Source organism: Centroberyx gerrardi, chromosome 10 (assembly GCF_048128805.1).
Source record: "Centroberyx gerrardi isolate f3 chromosome 10, fCenGer3.hap1.cur.20231027, whole genome shotgun sequence".
NCBI lineage: Eukaryota > Metazoa > Chordata > Actinopteri > Beryciformes > Berycidae > Centroberyx > Centroberyx gerrardi.
Genome location: NC_136006.1, coordinates 20,307,010 through 20,325,445, shown reverse-complemented (window position 1 = coordinate 20,325,445; position 18,436 = coordinate 20,307,010). Strand labels below are relative to the sequence as shown.

General features: G+C 42.4%; 3 protein-coding genes across 6 annotated transcripts in view; 1 reads left to right on the top strand and 2 right to left on the bottom strand.

The window, feature by feature from the left end:
- Positions 1 to 7,773, bottom strand: part of tbc1d4 (TBC1 domain family, member 4) — a 31,977-nt gene extending 24,204 nt beyond the window's left edge. For all 3 annotated transcript variants that reach the window (XM_071923579.2, XM_078286018.1, XM_071923580.2), the window contains exon 1: positions 6,682 to 7,773. In XM_071923579.2, the coding sequence (XP_071779680.2) occupies positions 6,682 to 7,080 (399 nt within the window). In that variant the 5' untranslated portion in view covers positions 7,081 to 7,773. The remainder of the gene's footprint in view (positions 1 to 6,681) is intronic.
- A 1,157-nt stretch (positions 7,774 to 8,930) lies between these two features.
- Positions 8,931 to 12,395, bottom strand: commd6 (COMM domain containing 6). The gene is made up of 7 exons (XM_071923570.2): positions 12,338 to 12,395; positions 11,869 to 11,927; positions 11,023 to 11,088; positions 10,857 to 10,933; positions 10,331 to 10,499; positions 10,004 to 10,156; positions 8,931 to 9,864 (listed from the first exon to the last, which is right to left on the bottom strand). Exons 1-7 carry the CDS (start codon positions 12,372 to 12,374, stop codon positions 9,814 to 9,816), a joined length of 612 nt encoding a protein of 203 aa, XP_071779671.1. The 5' UTR covers positions 12,375 to 12,395; the 3' UTR covers positions 8,931 to 9,813.
- Positions 12,396 to 12,878: 483 nt separating this feature from the next.
- uchl3 (ubiquitin carboxyl-terminal esterase L3 (ubiquitin thiolesterase)) lies at positions 12,879 to 17,698 on the top strand. 2 transcript variants are annotated; one of them, XM_071923554.2, is made up of 9 exons: positions 12,879 to 13,017; positions 14,790 to 14,797; positions 14,869 to 14,997; positions 15,210 to 15,366; positions 15,647 to 15,732; positions 16,260 to 16,307; positions 16,475 to 16,550; positions 16,752 to 16,810; positions 16,925 to 17,698. In XM_071923554.2, the coding sequence occupies exons 1-9, from the start codon at positions 12,972 to 12,974 to the stop codon at positions 17,012 to 17,014; spliced, it is 699 nt and encodes a 232-aa protein (XP_071779655.1). In that variant the 5' UTR covers positions 12,879 to 12,971; the 3' UTR covers positions 17,015 to 17,698. The 2 variants fall into 2 exon arrangements, with proteins under 2 accessions (XP_071779655.1, XP_071779654.2); XM_071923553.2 differs by lacking the exons at positions 12,879 to 13,017; positions 14,790 to 14,797 and adding an exon at positions 13,195 to 13,200.
- The last annotated feature ends 738 nt before the right edge of the window (positions 17,699 to 18,436 follow it).

Below are 18,436 nucleotides of genomic sequence, written 5' to 3'. Positions count from 1 at the left end.
TTAAGGCAACAATAAATGCCAAAACAAACAGTGGCTCCACATTCTGCACACACCTCCTATCATATCTGATAAGAATTACGTATGGCCTGTTGAGCAAATATGCTTTTAGTTTAGAGGGGATATCATGTAACAAAATACATCAGTCCTAGTCCAGTGATGTGATCAGGACAACAGCAAAAAGAAAACAGAAGGGGAAAGCAGGGTAATTCATTAGGAATGAATGGGAGATGTGCAAGAAGGAAAAACTGCTATCCTGAAAAATCATATCCCTGCTACTCACAGAGGCCAATTCATCCATGAGACACGAAGATCAAATATTTTGCCTGACCCCTGCCATGTTGTTGCTGTGGCTACATGAGCCATTTTAAGGTCACACTTTCCAAGCGCCTGCCTCCTCCAGGGTTGAACTGAGCATGGCTGGAGACAGAGGGCTCCTTTGAGATATTGGGGTGGGGGGGGGGGGGTGGGGGGTCATACATACACGGCCTTCTCTTCACTCAAACACAACTCTGACTTGTAGAAGTAAGAGCACGGGTGTGGTTGAGTTTCTAACCGTCAACAGGCTTATTTCCCAAGAATCCTTGAAGATTTCCACTAAATCTTTTGAAATGACAGCAAACTGTAAGCTGCCAAAACTAAACTCTGCAAAGGCACACGTGAAATAGTATCATCAAAAAGGCAAAACGTGTTGTTAAAAAAAAATATACAAAACGGCCAAAGACTACATTTTAGGGTTCCCTTAGTGACATAAATGCATTACAAACATGGGCTAACGGAGCAGGTGCCTAAATATACTGGCTTCCATAAAGACATCATTCTATGTCCCTGGCCCATCCCACAATGTAATGGTCCCAATGTCAATCAAATGTATCAATGCATTACACACAAACAAAAAGTTGTGCTTCTAAACACAGGCAACGCTCAAAACAGGGTATAAACAAACAAGAACATCACAACAACACAAGTCTGTTACAGTGTGCCCAGGCTATTTAAGGCATTGATTGCTGAGGGCACAAAACTCCTCTCAAAGCGTGTTTTTTTGCAGAGTAGTTGTCTGTATCTGCGGCCAGAGGGGAGGAGGGTGAAGCATGGGTTGAGGGGGTGGCAGGGGTCGTGTGCTATGGTCAGTGCTCTGCGAGTGGTGGCAGTGTCAATGAGGGCTGGCAGGTTGGGAGTGGGGAGGCCAATTATTTTAGAAGATATGTTAGTGAATTTCAGGAGCTTGTTTCTATTGGTGAGGGTAAGCATGGTGAAATAGCAGGTGGCGCAGTACAGGAGGATGGGTTCAATAATACTCGGTACAGAAGGAGCAGGAGGTGGGGTTTGACTGAGAGAGCCCTAAGTTTGCGGATGGCAGAGAGTCTTTGTTGGCAGCGTTTATGGATGTCTGTGATGTGGTGATCAGAGCTCAGTTTATTGTCCAGGATGATGCCGAGGTACTTAAAGCTCTTCACCATCTCCACTGGCTGGCCGTTGATGGAAGTGGGGCAATGAGGGGTGGTGAGTTTATTGCAGGTGTCAAAGATGTGCTCCTTCGTCTTGGTGACGTTGAGGAGGAGGTGACTGTCTGTGTACCACTGGGTGAAGTGGGCAACAGATTGTTGTTGCCCACTTCACCAATCTGTTGCCCACTTCACCCAGTGGTGCACAGACAGTCACCTCCTCCTCAACGTCACCAAGACGAAAGGAGCTCATCTTTGACACCCGCAATGCACTTTGACACCCGCTTGCACCACTTTGTCATTGATGAAAACATGACACACAGTGTCGTCTTAACATTTAAAAGACCTGCTGGATTATACATGAGTAAGATGACGCCACAGCACCGTTTGATCTGATTAATTATTTGTAGTCAACCCAATACAGAGCCAGTGAAGTCGCTCCTTCCTTGGATGAGACGGGCACAGCGGTCTGTAGCGAGGGAGCTGAGATGACAGACTTGCGGTTTCAGTAGAAATCTATTCAAATGAATCCTCCCACACCAATTGTTCCTCAAGCTGTTTTTATGTCTAACCTTCACCCATCATTGTCTGCCTCTCTCAGACAATATCAGCAACTCTGGCTGTGACACTGAGCCTGTCTGAATAAACACTAACAGCCAAGCGCAGCTTTAGAGCTTAGGAGAAAACAAACATGAGGATTGTCCCCTCTGAGCTGGTAGAGTCCTGAGCACTTTCAGTGAGTCAGCTCATGTCTCATGCCATGCCAACCTCCCCTACAATAGGCTTAATATCTGATCAAACATAGCGGTTGGCACACAGAGTCCTTTTACCCTTATCAGCACCATAATGCCAAACCACAGGGAAACAATGCGAGTTCAACACTAGGTTTGCCCATAGCATCTGTGATTAGACCCAATTAGACTCCCTTTGAGAGACAGATGTTATCACTGCTTCAATACAAGATAAGGATGGAAACATTGGCTGAGGCATGAAAAATTATTTCCAATGTGTCAGAGAACAGAATGCCATCCAAGAATCCCTAATTATTATGTTAAAGGGACTAAATGTAGATATTGTGGCTAAGCTACTCAAAGTAAAGCAAAGAGGACAAAGCCAGTTACAGTTGAATCAGAATACCCAATCAGAATAATGATGATAATGAGGCTCTACTGTGGTAGGACATCACTAGGAAAAACACTGTGGCTTTGGTAGACCTGATGTCTATTTTTGTCTGACCTCCATGTCGCCTAATTAGGAGCAGCCAGGCCCAAGTGCTCTGTGGAGGCACAGACTCCACAGCTATGACGTCCTCCCAGTGCTTTTCCATCTGCCCGAGGACACACCAGCCACAGCCAGCTGACAAAAGTCATGTTCCAACTCAAAACAAAGCAAGACACAGGCTCCCATGTCACCTTGACAGGGGGAGGGAGCTCATATCGCACTGAAAAATCTCCATGTGCCAGGAAGGTGAGTAAACTCAACTGCCTGTTTGGTGAAGCGTTTCTCCCTCTGTTGGGTTTTTTTTTTTTTACTGTCGCCTATTGTACACCTTTTGTACTTCTGACATCAAACCATTCATCCAACACCCACATCTTCCTTCCCCTCCCACAGATTTCTTAGATTCTCCACCTACTCAACAGGCTACGTGTCTCTAGTATTTGTTATGAAAATACAATGCAACATGCAAAAGATGGAAACAGGTGACTGTGACAGTGCACACAATGATTTTCTGGAGATAAAAGGTATATTTTTGAATATGTGGCCCTACTATATCATTGTATACTATAATAAATGCTGAACCTTGTTTGGATGTAAAAGAGTTAGATTAGCGTATGAGTCCACAAAGTCAGTCGCCCAATCACGGTCAGTGGAGCAGCTCCGGGGCGCGCATTTCATCAAAATGTCACATGACATCACAGAACAGAATCTTGGTTCTCTGGTTTCTCGCTTTGCAAGAAACTTGATCATGTTAACAAAAAGTGATTGGGCTGTCTCAGGTGAATTCTTAAAGCTGCACTAGTTAAGATTTTTATGAATACAGCCTTATTATCAGCACAAAGTAGGGCTGCAACAGAGAAGAGCTTCCATCCCCCCTAACGGAGACGCCATGGATTCACCCTTTCAGCCCAGTGAAACTCTGGTGTTGGTTATGGTCACTGGCAGGAAAACACTTCCACCCACAGAAGTGACGAATTGAAACTCAAGCACAAAACTGTTTCCAAACCAGCTGTGAGCGGGCGCTCTGTCCAGAGAAAGCTGAACTCACCAACGTTAGATCTTTTGCCTCTCTCATTCTTTTGATATCCTTTGGAATAAAGTGATCACAGACTAGCTGGATTGGTAAACAAGAGCGTACTGTGTGCAGCTTACCGACGTCACGTTACATTTTCTGGGTACTGAAATTCAAACCGTTTCTAAATGGTTACCTCTTGCAACCCGCCAGCATGCAAAGTTGCCTAGCACAGGGTCAGTTATTTATTAGGTCAGTTAACAAAGGGGGGGTTCAAATCAGTGCAGAGATCAAGTCAGTGCATTGATATGTTGCTTGAAACTTATCACCTGGGCTTTTGTAAGGGAGACCTGCTGTAGAGACCCCCCACCCCCCACCCCACCCTTCCAATGTCTGGCATTCTGAAATAGCACTGTTATCTCCAGGGGTCCGGTCACTCTTGGCCTGACTTGGCTCGTGTACCGGTGTCACCGGGTCCTACAAGAGCAGGACCCACTGGACAGTGCAGGGTCACCCAGTGGTCTTAGAGGAGTGAGAGATTCCACAGTGGCCTTGTTCCAAGTCAGAGCACAACATGAGCCTACTGTTTACACCGTGCAGCCTCAGACCGTCTATCGCTGACTCGATGATGGCACAACAGGGTTGAGTCAGTGCTCTATTTGCGCCCGCTGCTATGCCAGTCTCACTGAGGAGGTAAATGAGTATCCCAGACTCTGAGCCAGGCAAAAGGTTACAACTAAACTCCAAATGGCAGTCTGTTTGCTCAACGTGCTTGGATGACATGTCGGTTTAATTCATGGTTTGTTTTGCAGTTATGACACTGTAGCCTTAGCTCGTTTTCCTGGATAAACCAATCAATCAACAGTCTAGAGTCCTATGGTTCTATTAGAGCTGATTTAGTGGGCCTTAAATGTGCGAATCGCTACACCAGGTGCATTACTAATTTAAGCTGGACCAACAAGTTTCTAGATGAGACAGTTCATTAGGACTGAACTCGCATTTCAAGTTGAGAAAGTAAAACTATGTTTTTACTAGCCAACCTATCAAACAAAAGAAAATGCGCTGTGAGGCATGCCTCTTTCATGCATAGGCTATTCTTTGTCAGTCATTATTCATGTTGGACTTGATTGTGTCCCATGGTTACATAATTTAATAGCTTTCCATGAATCGACCTTGTGTCAACTAAGCCCCTCTCTTCTACAAGACACCATGACAGCCAACTCATCTTAACCTTTCACATCTTATTGACAGATGCAAGAAGTCTGTCTTCAGGCTTTCACAATGTACTGCTGTCACTCCTGAAAGCTAAGAATAGATGTGAGAACATGTCTCTCTCCTACTGTCCCTCTGCCTAAAAATAAAGCAATAACTCATCATGTGTTCAAACTCAGCTGGGAAAAAAGACAGCACAGTCGCACAATAAAAAAAAAGACAGAATGCCCACGTTACAAACAGGAAATGAGTTGGTTAATAATCAGATCAGTTACAGTGACAGGGTGGCCCGCAAGGCAACGAGGTTCTGATTGGACGAAGAGTGCATTCCACATGGTCCACCTTGCACATGTTGCTAGCTGCTGGCTACCAAACCAGTTTTTCTTGCGTAACAATCCAGAGCGAGGTACTGTGCGAGGCAAGCTGCCTTTCTAACTGCTGTATTCATGCCCCAGTACTAGAGGGGCCAAACACCTCGAAAGTGCATCTGCCTCCGACTTGTTGCTTCTGCCACTCTCAGCTTTCACCAGCAGACAAACAGCCTGCTCTGGTCTTGCACATACCACAGGAAACGTGATACAGCCGATACAGGCACACTTGAGATCCTTGAAAAACGTGAGCATAACTGTATGTCTGCTTGTGAGCAATATTTGTGAAGGATTCCTGGTTCACTGGGGAGACAAGAGTAAAAGGGACAAGTGTCAGACAGCTTGTTATTAAGGCCTTTGCTTCGGTTTGCCTTATGCTGTCTGAGCAATGATCTTGGCACAACCCCAGACCACGTGATTCATGTATAAACAAAAAAACTGCACAAAGGCCTAACCCCAAACATGGATTAAGCACACATTCTCATTTACTCCCTCAAATCCTCACTCACACACATAAACACATAAACACACAGACAGACACAAACACACACACACACACCAATGCCACTGGGGTGAGCTCTTGAGTACTGTGCCCTAGATATCTGTCATCAGGAACATTTCTGCAAAAAAAAAAGAGAGTGATTGCAAACTGATTTTCTGACACTTACTCCCACCTTCCTGAATTTCGAGTGTTTACCAGATTGTCGGTTTGTTACTCAAGAGCGGTGTGCTGATCGGAGCATGTAAATGTGCTGATTCAATATTGTGCCCATTGAGTTCCTGTCACAACACAGGCGGACAGAGACGTTTGATCTCCTACAAGGAAAGCACTGAGATGGATTAACTTTGCCAAAAATCCAGGTTGCCCGCTGCATTATCCACACCAACTGGTGGCCTAAATACTTAATACCAAAAGCAAACATGTTTTGCCCATTCCCTAATCTACAGTGTGCATTTGAAATGAAATGACACAGTGGTTATCTCAAGGAACATTCAGTCCAGGCTTGGCAGGACATTTACTTTGGCCTATATTTGCCTTTAAAAAGAGCTGTGAGTCTATAATACATTTCAGAAAGATACTCAACAAATATCACAGCAAAACTATAAGTCCCTGTAGGATTATAATGGGAATGTTATAGTGTTACAATGGGAGATTTAAAAATACCATTCAGCATGATAATGTCATTAGAATCTCACTGCACTATAAGTCTCTATAGCAATATTATACAATATTATATTGATTTTTCATCAAACTGACTACTGATACCCTCATGAAAATAATTCAGATGCCAGTTGGTTGCATTTTCTCGGTCAAATGTTCTGCACATTTTCAGTGGTATGTGATGTGCTCTTGCCCTGTTCCTGGTGTTATTGCTGTGCAAAAGTTTATGGGTTTGTTTGTTTTTTTGTCAGTCTTGGGTAGACCTACCTGGTTGGGGTCGCAGGCCTTGAAGACATGACAAGACATCTCAGACTCGGGGTTGTCAGGCTGACCCCGCAGCAGATAGGCAAAATAGGTGAGGTCATTGCTGTTGTGAATGAACCGAGAGATGAGCTGCGCTTTGTGCTCGAATATGAAGACCGACGAGCTGCTGTTGTTGGACGGGACGCATCGGACGACGGGGGGGGTCAGGACCAGCTGAACTTCTCTCGCCTGCGCCACGGGACCGCACTCGCTCTTCTCGCTCTTCCTCCGGATCTCGGCCACCAGCCACGGCAGCATGGGCAGGGTGGTCCGCCTGTCCAGCGACGACCAGCCGATGTACCACAGGGTGAATCTTTTGTCCGACTTCGGGGGGCTGCTCTCCTTCTCATCCCGACCCTCCATGTCGACCCGCTGAAGCTCGCTGTCCTGAAGCTCGATGACAGCAACGTGAGACGCAGACTGGCTTTCCAGTGAGCTGAAGACTTCTTTCAGAAATGACACCGATTTATCATTCTCTTAAGCGAAAGGCGAGCGCAAATCTAAAGGCTGTTCCTCCTTCCAAGTTGTGGCTAGTTTGCAACAGTTTGCATGTCCATGTTCCCAGTAAAAGTTGACACAACGAAGGCGATTAGTATGCACACACCAACATGTGCTCCTCGTGTCCACCAATGCAACCAGTCCTTGTTGTCCAGGAACCACCCAAAGCCTGTCGGATAGATATTTTTCCTGCAAGGATGTCAACTAAATTGACTTATATAGTCATGCAGTTGTAGCTTTCTCCCTGCTCTGCTCATTCACTATTTGCATGAGCAGTGGGCCAAACGCTAAACAACCCTGTGCTGTAGTTTCCAACCTTGCTTGCTAAAACGTGGCGTTGGAAGCCTCCAGTGTAAACAGTAGTCGCCCAGGAATCAGACTTCTTGGACGCGTTTTGCTTTTCTCCCGAGCGCAAAACTGGGCCACGCATTAATTAGTTGTAGCCCTAAAAGTCCTGTTGCATGTAACCCTCGCTCCCTCGCATTTTTCTTTGTCAACTGCCTCTAAAGGGCATAAATTGATGCTTGTTTATCGCTTTGGTGCAGTCTCCCGTCTGTGATCCTTCCATCCACAACGCCTTGGAGGCGGAGCGGCCGTGCGCATCGGCAACCCGCCCATCCACCCATCGCATGTGCAGGAGGAGTGGGCCGGGCCGGGCCGCTTGCTTAAACGTGACAGGGGCGAGGCTCCGCCCCTCCCACAGTGCACAATCGTTGGCAAGTCAGTATGGAAAGTGTGTGTTGGCTCTATGGTGGACCCAAAGGTGAGGCAGATACTTGGCCAGGTACAAAAATGTTGGAATCACAGTGGGAAAAGATGCAATATTGAGATGCATAATAAGAGTGACGCTTCACAAACTGAGGAATGTGTTTTAAATCCTTGTCTGCATGCGTGTACTCAAGCAAATAGTTGCTGGATGACATGAAACCCTTGGACAGATGTAATCACAGATATACATTATGCACTAGAGGAGTTCCCTTACTACCAACCAAATGCCATGGTTCAAGCACTCCCTCTGTCCTATAAATAGTAGCAGCACTAGATGTACCCTCATCATGGAGGCAGTGGCCTTGGAGCAGCAGCCTGCCAACACCAACCCCACTGGTGCAGACTATAATAGTATACTATAATAATAAAATAATTATACAATAATATGTACATATATACTATAAATGAGTAGACATGGGGTTATCAAACGTTTTCATGGCATAGACCCCCAAATAGATACACATTAGGCCACGGACCCTCATTTGATAAGATTTTGTCCCAAGGAACCCATATGGAATTTTTTTTGAGTGTTGATTTTGTATTGAATTAGTATTTTTTTTTTTTTTTAACTCTCTACACTGTACAAAATAGTGAGTGAAACCTATGATTAGAATAATCATTCTTATACAATCTCTAACTGGGATAATTCCAAGTGAATTATAGTGAAATTAAACTATTTCTCATCTTGCAGGACCCCCCCTGGGCCCCCCTCAAGGACCCCTGGAGGTCCCTGGACCCCACTGTGGGAACCACTGTGCTACACTATACAATTAGACATGAATAAGTCAGAATAATTTATCTCCAGATTCTCTTTTCAGAGTTGGTAGATGGAAAAACAATTACACTACTTAATAAGTTTCGTTCAATTGAATGTATAATTGCTTTTATTTTAATTTGTTCCCTGAGCTGTGAAGTGGAACGAAATAACCACGAAATGAAGTTTGAAATTAATTTCTTGTTAAATATTTATTACATTATTGTTAAGTGATATCCAAGTAAGAATGGACAAAAGTTGAAAAAAGTAAAGGCCAGTTTAGGATCATAGACATACCAGTGTAACCTGGAAAAACACACACAGCAACAGTAACAGCCTGCATTGTCAAGACTAAAACAAATATTAAAACAAAGCAGTTAATGTAAACAGTTGATTTGGATAATACTTCATAAGCTATTCAAACTATAAATAAATTAAACTACTGCAAAGCAGAAAAGCTTTTTTAGCCAGCGACTGACAATATAATATGTAGTATACAGTATGTTGTCACAAAGCTAGTCACAAACCCCTAACCACGACAAAAATCTTGTGTTCCGACGTAACATAAGCAACAGTTTTATTAAGCTTGGTAATGTATTTTCATTTTATATAGTCAAAAGGTACCAGGTCAGATGCAAATGGACGTTTCAATGCCAACTATGTCACAATCAATATAAACCATATCAATGTCAGACAGCCCTCCTCTACAGTGCTACCAGTGTAGTTGCATATAACCCTAAAGTTAAATTCATCCTACCTGGATAATTGAAAAGGAAGAAGAGGAACATTTACATCTTTACATTCAAAGCAGGGATGGGCACTTGGAACTATTTTCACAGTTCAAACTCCTAAATTTAATACTTTAGGAGCTCATGCGCTCCATGGAAAAAAATGGCACTGTAGAGCCTCGTCACTGAGAAGCAATTGACATCTACAGTAATCTCTATCCACAGCGTTGGACACAACATGTGGCATCTGATGTGGCAAACACCTGTGTCAAGCTATTCTCCCATTGGTTCCATGTAAACTGGGATGCTTTCTTATGATAACACAGCGGGACAGGCGGATCTGTGCCATCATACAGTCTCCAAAACAGCTGCCATCTCCTTGAACTGCTTGTGAAAGTTCTGCAGAAAACAAAAAAAATAATCTCAAAATGATGCTTATTCATAATTGATAGCTTACTGTGATGTGGTAATAAAGCCAATGTATTATAAGTGCATACTAAGCACTGCAGTCACATGACACGCCCTTTCACATACAAACCTGGAACTGTGGAACAGTCATCTCGAAAGACCTCTGGCGGATCTGTCCAGAGGGCTCAGCGATCTTCAGCAGCAGAGACACATAGGGAGAGTTGAGAGACCGGCAGGTGTCAGAGCTCACTGCCATGCCAAGTTTCCACTGCATGTCCACCAACTAGAGAGATACAGCAACAAGGGTTAAGTCTCATCAACACAGATCACTTGTCACTCTTCTCATCTCATTAAGGAGATGCACAAATTCTGTGATCATGTTGTCAGAAATGTTCTCATTTGACAATGGATGAGACTGCCTTACTGCATCTGACTTGGGTTCTCAAAAATAACATACCTGGCCAATGCTGAGCATGTCTTGGGCCTCTTGCTGGGCATGGACTAGTGCGCCCTGTTCAGTCCACAGCCTCTGCACCGCCTGTAGGGAGGCTTTGGGCCACTTGCCGCTGCCCTCTTCCAGCCTCGACACCAGGTCATCTCCAGAGAGGTTGCTCTTCCCAGCTGACCTGACACATGGCGATACAAATAAGTATCACACCCTACAGTATGACTATGTGCTTATTCATGTGTGATTTAGCCTTTTACTAGGCCCATGGCAGCTGGATAAAAGCCATGCTCTATTACACTGAGCCATAGGAGCCCATGCCATAGTCAGGCTAAGCCAAGTTCCTCAGCTTGATGTGGTCCTATCTAGTATATAGTGCATTTTGGATGTACATGCAACTGCATCAAACTGGGCAAACTTATTAACACCTTGATCAATATCAGAAAGAGGGAGCGGGGGCTAACAGGGAGAAGGGACACCCACCCAATACAGAATTGTAACAACCCACATTCAGAGACAAAAATAAGAGGGAAGATACCTGAATGTTAACAAGAGAAATCTGATAATGTTTTGCAGAGCTTCGTCGTCAAGTCTGACTCCATCTCTCTGAAACCTCTGCCCAGAACAAGAAAACAAGTTGTGAAAGAGGAACTTGTGAAGATGGGTTGCTGAGAGTGAAGAATTGTAAGGAAATATTGACTCACATCAGACAAATTAGCTGAATCTACTCCCCTGGTCTGCCCTTGAAGATAAGTCAGAATGTGCTGACACTGTGGAGATTATAAGATTAGTTATAACTATAACCTCTAGGGCAACAACACACCACCCAGTGCAATTTATGCAGGGCATGGCTACTTATAGCCCTAGAATAACAACCTTTACATTGTATTCAACATCCCATTGTTGTTCATTTGTTAGGGGTTTGCCCCACAACCGCTTCATCAAGCAGCAAATCTTTAAAGATGCAGGTGCAATGGCTGCATTGCCAATATTTTAAGCATACAGCTCAGGAGCATTATTGTTAAGGTTTTCACAAGAGACATAAATGGAAAGAGTTTGGTAATTAGTTTTCATGGGCATGTTGTGTGAGCTCCATAATCTTGCTCCAAGACAGTTGCTAGGCAACTGTTGATTCTATGCCAGCCAACTTTTTAAAAGTTTGGTACCTCACTGTGGTGTAAGGGGCATTTTTACATTTTGCAGCCACTACTTCTTAGTTCTTCAGAAAGGGTCGTAACATTGTCCAAACCTGGCCAAATAAGTGGTTCTGGTTTCCTTTCCTTGTGAAGGAGTACAGTACATTTACACTAATGTGCAAAGGCAATAAAACTAAAACTTATCTAAAATTCTGAAATTTCTGCAAACCTTAAACCTGCAAGTATGTTTGACTAACGCGTTGGCTGTATTAAAATATATTAGTCATTCTTCAAAGGGTAAACTGTAGTCCTAGACTTAGGGCTTCTGTAGGCACACTGCAGTAGAAATACAATTTTTGTGTTTGGCTTCTATGGGGATACAAATCAATTTAGGGATAAGATAAATATTCTCACTGTTTCGGCCAACAGATCAGGAGAAAGCCTTCCGATGTTGTCCACAATTTTGTTAACACCTGAAATGCAAAAGTATAGCTAAGGTTAGTTATTTTAATTAACGTTTACCAACTCCTAGTCTCTTCCAGTCGGGGCAGGTGTGGGGGTAATGACTAGTGATGTTACGTCTGACATTACTAATGACCACAGTCACCAAGACCTGCTACCTAAACCTACGTGTGCTTGGGCAGTTAACGGCGTTAGCTAACCATAGCCAGCTAGTCCTAGCAAAGGGCTATGAGATGAGAGCTGGCTGGCTAACTAAGGAAGCTTGTGTTAGCTGACGCTAACAAGTAAGTTACCGCAAAACAGCCTGAATGTACAATGTTGTTGTCAAAAGCCAAGCATGTCCTTAGCAGACGTTTCTTCTTCTAACTACAACCTGTTGAAAACACTGTCCTGTGATGCTGTGATTTAAGTTAAAACCCACCATATGATTCCTCTACTGCTGGCATCTTCTTGCTCATCAAGTACTGTGTTGAACTGAACAGCCGCCCTCCCTCCACCAAAAGCTGAAATGAAGGACAACAGCGCCCCCCTCCGGCTTCCACACGTCAGGGCATAACAGCACAATTCCCTTCAGTTTGAGGCAGATTTTATTAACTGGTTTTAAGATAATTACTAGAAACGGATGCCATATAAATGTCAAAGCAAAACTGTGTTTGCTTATTTACAGCTGGTACAAAGTTAAAGGTAAGGGGCGACTGCTGGCTGTCTACGTCTGAAACACGCCCATGACTCTGGAATGGTCCATTGTAGGGCTGGTGGTGTGTGCAGTACATTCACAAATCAATCATTTTTCGGACAAATATCCAAAGAACAACAATTTAGAGTATAATAATAACATATCTTTAAATTAATTATACGCCAGTTAATGTCTGTTCATGGAGTGAATAACTGGAAGTGGTGTATTTATGTTTATAAACAAGCACTAACCCCCTTGCATTACTTGAACGTCAAGTTCACTTACAGACCCGGAAGCGCGTGCCAGCTGTCAAACAGATTTGCAAAAATCAGTTTCAGCACTTGGTTGAAAGGAAAATAACTGTTTACGTTAGCTGAAAATGGAAGGCCCACGCTGGTTGCCTCTGGAGGCGAATCCAGAAGTATGTATTGTTATTATTTTATCAAGGTATATTATTTTATCCAAATCATTCACCCACAAGCGTGAGAGCTAACTGGTAGCTAGCAAAAGAGAACAAAAGCTGAAGCCGGTGTGGCTAGTTTGCTAACCTAAAAGCAAGTTGATTAACCTTCGTATTTGTTTGTTTTTCCTTTCAGGTCATGTCAAAAGTGAGTATTTCACTCTTATTGCACTTAACACCAGACGGGCCAGTTTGTTGAACTGTTCTGTGGCCAAGCGACGTCCAGAGGCATAAGGCCTACCTAGCATCACAGAGATGATGTTTGCATCGATTGCAACATCAAGAAATTAATTTCATCAAACAGTGTGATGTAAAATTGATAAACACCCTTTAAGAGGCCAAGCCAGAAATAGGCAATAAACACTATGACCTAATACCTTATTATTTCTTTATTATCATTTTAATATCATTATGAACCAGTGTTTTTTATAGAATATGTTTTTTTCCGTTCTCTTGCCTTATTCTTCCAACCCACACCCATATGAGCTGCATAGGTTTTTGTAAGCACACCAGTCAGTGGCATTTCATGCAGATGTCCATTGCCTTATTTCTTGTCCATTTGCCTGACACTGTGGCTTCTTCCCTGCAGTGATGGCTGCACAAAGTGTCAAACTTTCGCATAGACAAAAGAAAACTTAAGGTGTTAAAGAATGCTTAAGGTTACTTGATGTAACTCTTATTCAATGCCCAGCCCTGCTGCAGCACACATCGTAGTTAACATTTGTTGGAGATGTAGGCCGCCTCGATGTAGGGGCTGCCTTCTCACAGGATTCAGGGTTACCAAAAACAGCCTGTGTATGCTTGATTCCCATGTTTACAATGTAAAAGAGATTGGGATCTTTGCCTGAGATGTAAGACCTTGCATGCTTCGGGGCAAAGGGGGGACATTTGGTTCCTTTCTTTTTTGCTTCTAGCACTTGAGGTAAAGACCATGTTGGGGAAGGAAAGGGAAAAACTGAATTAACTGCTGACCTTGACAGCTAGCTAAATGGAAGTTATGATTAGGTATGTGCTAAGATAAGGTGAAACTGTAATGATGCCTATGGGGAAATTGGGCCATTGCAGCAAGCTACATAGAGTAGAGATTTGTAAACTGCTAAGCTGGTGAGGACACGCTTGCCTTAATGTGTTACCTGTGTGGGATAACTAGCAGATGCTAGCACCGCTGCCAAAGGTCTGCCTTAACACACCTACTTAGCTAATTAGAAAATGATTTTTCTTAGTGAAAATTGAATTTTCCTGTGCTCAGCAATAAAGTCCTTGAATATTTAAACTGAAGAGAAGACTGATCTGGTTGTGCTGAGGAGAAGAATTCATGGTCTTTGCAGGAAAGAGGGCAAGGATGTCATGCCTGTGATTCACAGTAGTGTATATGTTATGGTGTGGGGAAAGTAGTAATAGAGATTTTTTTTTTATCTACTTTATTCATCCCTCAAGGCTGTGGTGCAGGGTCGCTCTAGCTAGTGCTGGTAGGAGTTAAGTATCTTGCTCAAAGATAGGTATGGGGATTGATGATGAGGATTTTTTATTCTGGAAATGCAGGAATTCAAAGGCAGAATATGTAGGGAAAGTCATTGGAGGGTGATGACATTGCATTTGCAGTTTCTGAGAAATTAAAATTTTACATTTCAAGGCCCAGCGGTGTGGCTTCTTGGTCTTTCTAGTCTTAAGTAACTCTGTGTTTCTGAGGATAATCAGGGACTTGGGATAACCCACGATATGTCACTTCATTTTGAGTTCACCAAGTTAGTCAACTATTGTTAAGCTAGCTATATGTGTCTGCATACATAAGGTTTGACTCTCAGCTTTTGCATAGTTCCTCCATTGTTTGGGTATGAAACCAACCTGGCAATTTGGGGATGTGTATGGATTGGATCCAGAACTCCTCAGCATGGTACCAAGACCAGTGTGTGCAGTTCTACTCCTCTTCCCTTTGACAGAGAAGGTACTTTTATTTCTCCTTACAACTGCCGGACCTTTTAGACTTGGTGTAGCAAGTATTTCTGTCCACAAATCATAATGATGTCTCCAAAATATGTATGTTTTAACTTCAAAGTCATAAAAATACACAAAATGAATAATTCAGTAATACTGTCTCATGCCCATATATCCGATTCCCATTTTGCACAAACTTTTCTCTTTTTCTCATACCTCCAGTATGAGGCATTCAAGCTTGAAGAGGAAGAGAAAATTAAGGCCCAGGGACAGGACGTCTCTCCTGATGTCTACTTCATAAAGCAAACCATTGGAAACGCCTGTGGAACAATAGGGTTAATTCATGCAGTGGCAAACAACCAGGCACATCTGGAATTTGGTAAGTGCTTAACAGTAGCTAGCTTGTTCTTTCTTGGGTTACAAATGTAATGGTGAACACAACATTCAGTATTGGGTTGGAACCATGTTAAAGTAGCACTGCTGGTTGGTGCTTGGAGCAGGAGGATAGAAATAGGATGCTACTTGGAGCATGGGTATAAAAGGATTTTGCCATTAACACTATTGTGAAAATGGCGGTTTTCATAGCAAGGTATAGCAAGACATTTTTGCTTGTAGGCAATTTTCTGCAGATTGTACTGTACTTTGTCCATTCTCCTCAGAGTCTGATTCTGCTCTCAAGAAGTTTCTGGGACAAACCTCTAAAATGAGCCCAGAGGAAAAGGCCACCTTCCTGGAAAAAGATGAGGTAAGAAATCACTAAAGAGTTGAAGGTTTGATCAAAGATGGGTTGATGAAGTGCCCAGAAATAGTCAAGCGATTAAAGGAATACACTACATTATTGGGAGACTGGCATGTTGGTCAACATACTCGTTAAGTGATGAGAAATAGACATCAAAATCATCCATGCGCTCCCAGAAGATCATTCCGTCCAGTGCCTCATGCTAACTCTTTAGCATAGACTATGTTTGGTGATCGTGGGCCACTAGCATTATCTGAAAAGTGAGAAAATGAGAACTTGTAGCAACTCTAAAGCTAAATGGTATGCAGCTGAGTCTGTCATTTTGTGTAAGATTTTTTTTTAATTAAACATAAATCTCTCTCTCTCTCTCTCAACTGAACTGTTTAAATAAAAAAAGTTGGGTGGACTGCCCACTCTTTTGGAAAAAAGCAGGGGGGATGAACTGTAAGGATGATGACTCAACTCTTGCAGTGCAAAGCCTTTGGTAAATTATAAATGAAATGATTTTTTTTTATTTCTGCTTTCTCTTCCAGAGTATACGCGTTACACATGAATCCAGTGCACAGGAAGGACAGACTGAGGTTAGTGTTAAGTTTTAGATATATTGTCTGAGGGTGCTTTTGACAGGTAACACCACAGCACATATTACAGTGTAGAGTTATGTGATGGATGTGCAGTTTATTACACATTAATCTAACAACATGACTTGAACTCAGCCGAACTCTGTGTTTATTTTTGTGTGTCTTAGGCCCCGAGCATAGATGAGAAAGTAAATCTGCATTTTATAGCTTTTGTGAATGTTGGAGGACAGTTGTATGAACTGGGTAAGTTATCCACTGCTAAAGGATCTTGTTTCATGTCACATACAGAAAATATTGTTTGATTGAGCATTTGTCACATTGTTGACAGTAATAGCTCCAGTCCATATGACTCAAAGTGATGGATTCAGTGGTGACAGAGCTTAGTTACTTCAGTCAATTTAACGTGTTTAAGAGGTCTTGATGAACTGTCTTTGATGTACCTAGATGGCCGCAAGCCTTTCCCTATTGTCCATGGAAAAACGTCTGAAGACTCTTTCCTTGAGGTAAAATAATTAAAAGATACAACAGACACACATTCTCATAAAAATGGCTGTGCAAGTTTAATTGCAAATATGTATTTTTTTTTTCCTCTTGTTTTGCGTTCCCATGCACTGCAGGACGCTACACAGGTGTGTAAGACTTTCATGGCTCGCGACCCTCAGGAGCTTCGTTTCACGGTCATCGCCCTCTCCAAAGATTCCTACTGATGACACTTCCTTGCGACTGCCGAGAAAAGAAAGAAAACGCAACTGCCAATCATTCTCAAGTGCTGACTTTATTAGAAAATTAGAATTTTTACAAAGTAGCTTAGCCTGCGGTGTGGGAAAAACGATAAAAAGTAAGGGATATCATTCTAAAGTAATGTTCCACTTTTGTTACACATTACTTGTTATGAGTTGTGTGGCATTCTGAGGGAATTACAATGTTGCTATGCAACTGAAAGTGGTTGGTGTGAGATCAAAGTATACCAGTTTCCCATAGTTGAAACATCCCAGTAACTACTGCAGATTTCAGTTGTGCTACCTTGACCCTGCACTAAAGTTTGTTTACATGGCGTATTTGGCACTCAGTTAAGATTGTGAAAGTTGGGCAATATTTCCCATAAGACACTGGGATAACTGAACTTGTTTTAACACTCTGGACTTAAAAGATAGATATACAGTAATCTGTCTTCAAGCCCATATTATCAAAACAAGTTTAAGAAGAGTTTTACAAGGCTTTCATAATTATGTTATAATTATATTATGAAAACAGGTAGGCCTAAAATGATTGTATGCAGTAATGGCGTTATGAAGAGCTGATCAAAGGAGCCTGCCTCCTATATGTGAGGCTAACGTTTTTTTTTTTTACTTTGGGATTTATAAGATCAAAATAAAAATGCAAGTGATACATCTATGCGGAAGGTGCCTACATTTTTGTAAGAATTAGACGTTCTGTCAAATAAAAAGCAAATTTATTAAACACTTCTCTTGTGAATCTACTCTATGGCACAAATGAACAGCATTTCAGTTATTTGGAGCATGCATCTACTTACTGTAGTGTATTTTGTAATTTGTACTTGGACAGGTTTGAAGAATCTAATGTCAACAAGACTGGTGCTACTTCAAAAGAGTATTTTTGAAATAGTGAAGTAGGCTACTCTATCTGTAGAGTGTTGGCAGTGGTGAGGGAAAACCTGTTCAGTAACTTGAGGAGAGGTCCTAAATAAAAAAGTGTCCACTTTTTTCAAAAGCTAATTTGAATGTAACCATGAACGTATGTTGAAAGTTGCAAGCCTAAATCATAATAATTTTACTGAAAGTGTTATACCACTCTGCCACAAATCCCTCTCATTACACGAGGAAACGTCTGCAAAAGCTGTGTCAACAATTTCGTTGTTATTTTGGCTGATGAGAATTTTTAACAAGGTCAGCTGATCACTGGGTAGATTTTTGTTTGAGGCCTTAAGTTTTGATTCAGGAAGAAAAGTTTTCTGTGGGCAGTTTTGAAAACAACCTGCAGTTCCTGACGACAATAGGCTATATATTTGTTGGGGGAGTTTTTTTTATGCTAAGACAATTTTCATGTTTTCCTTGAATATAGATTTTGCCATTTCTCTCCTGTTGTAACACTGCAACACAGCCTAATCA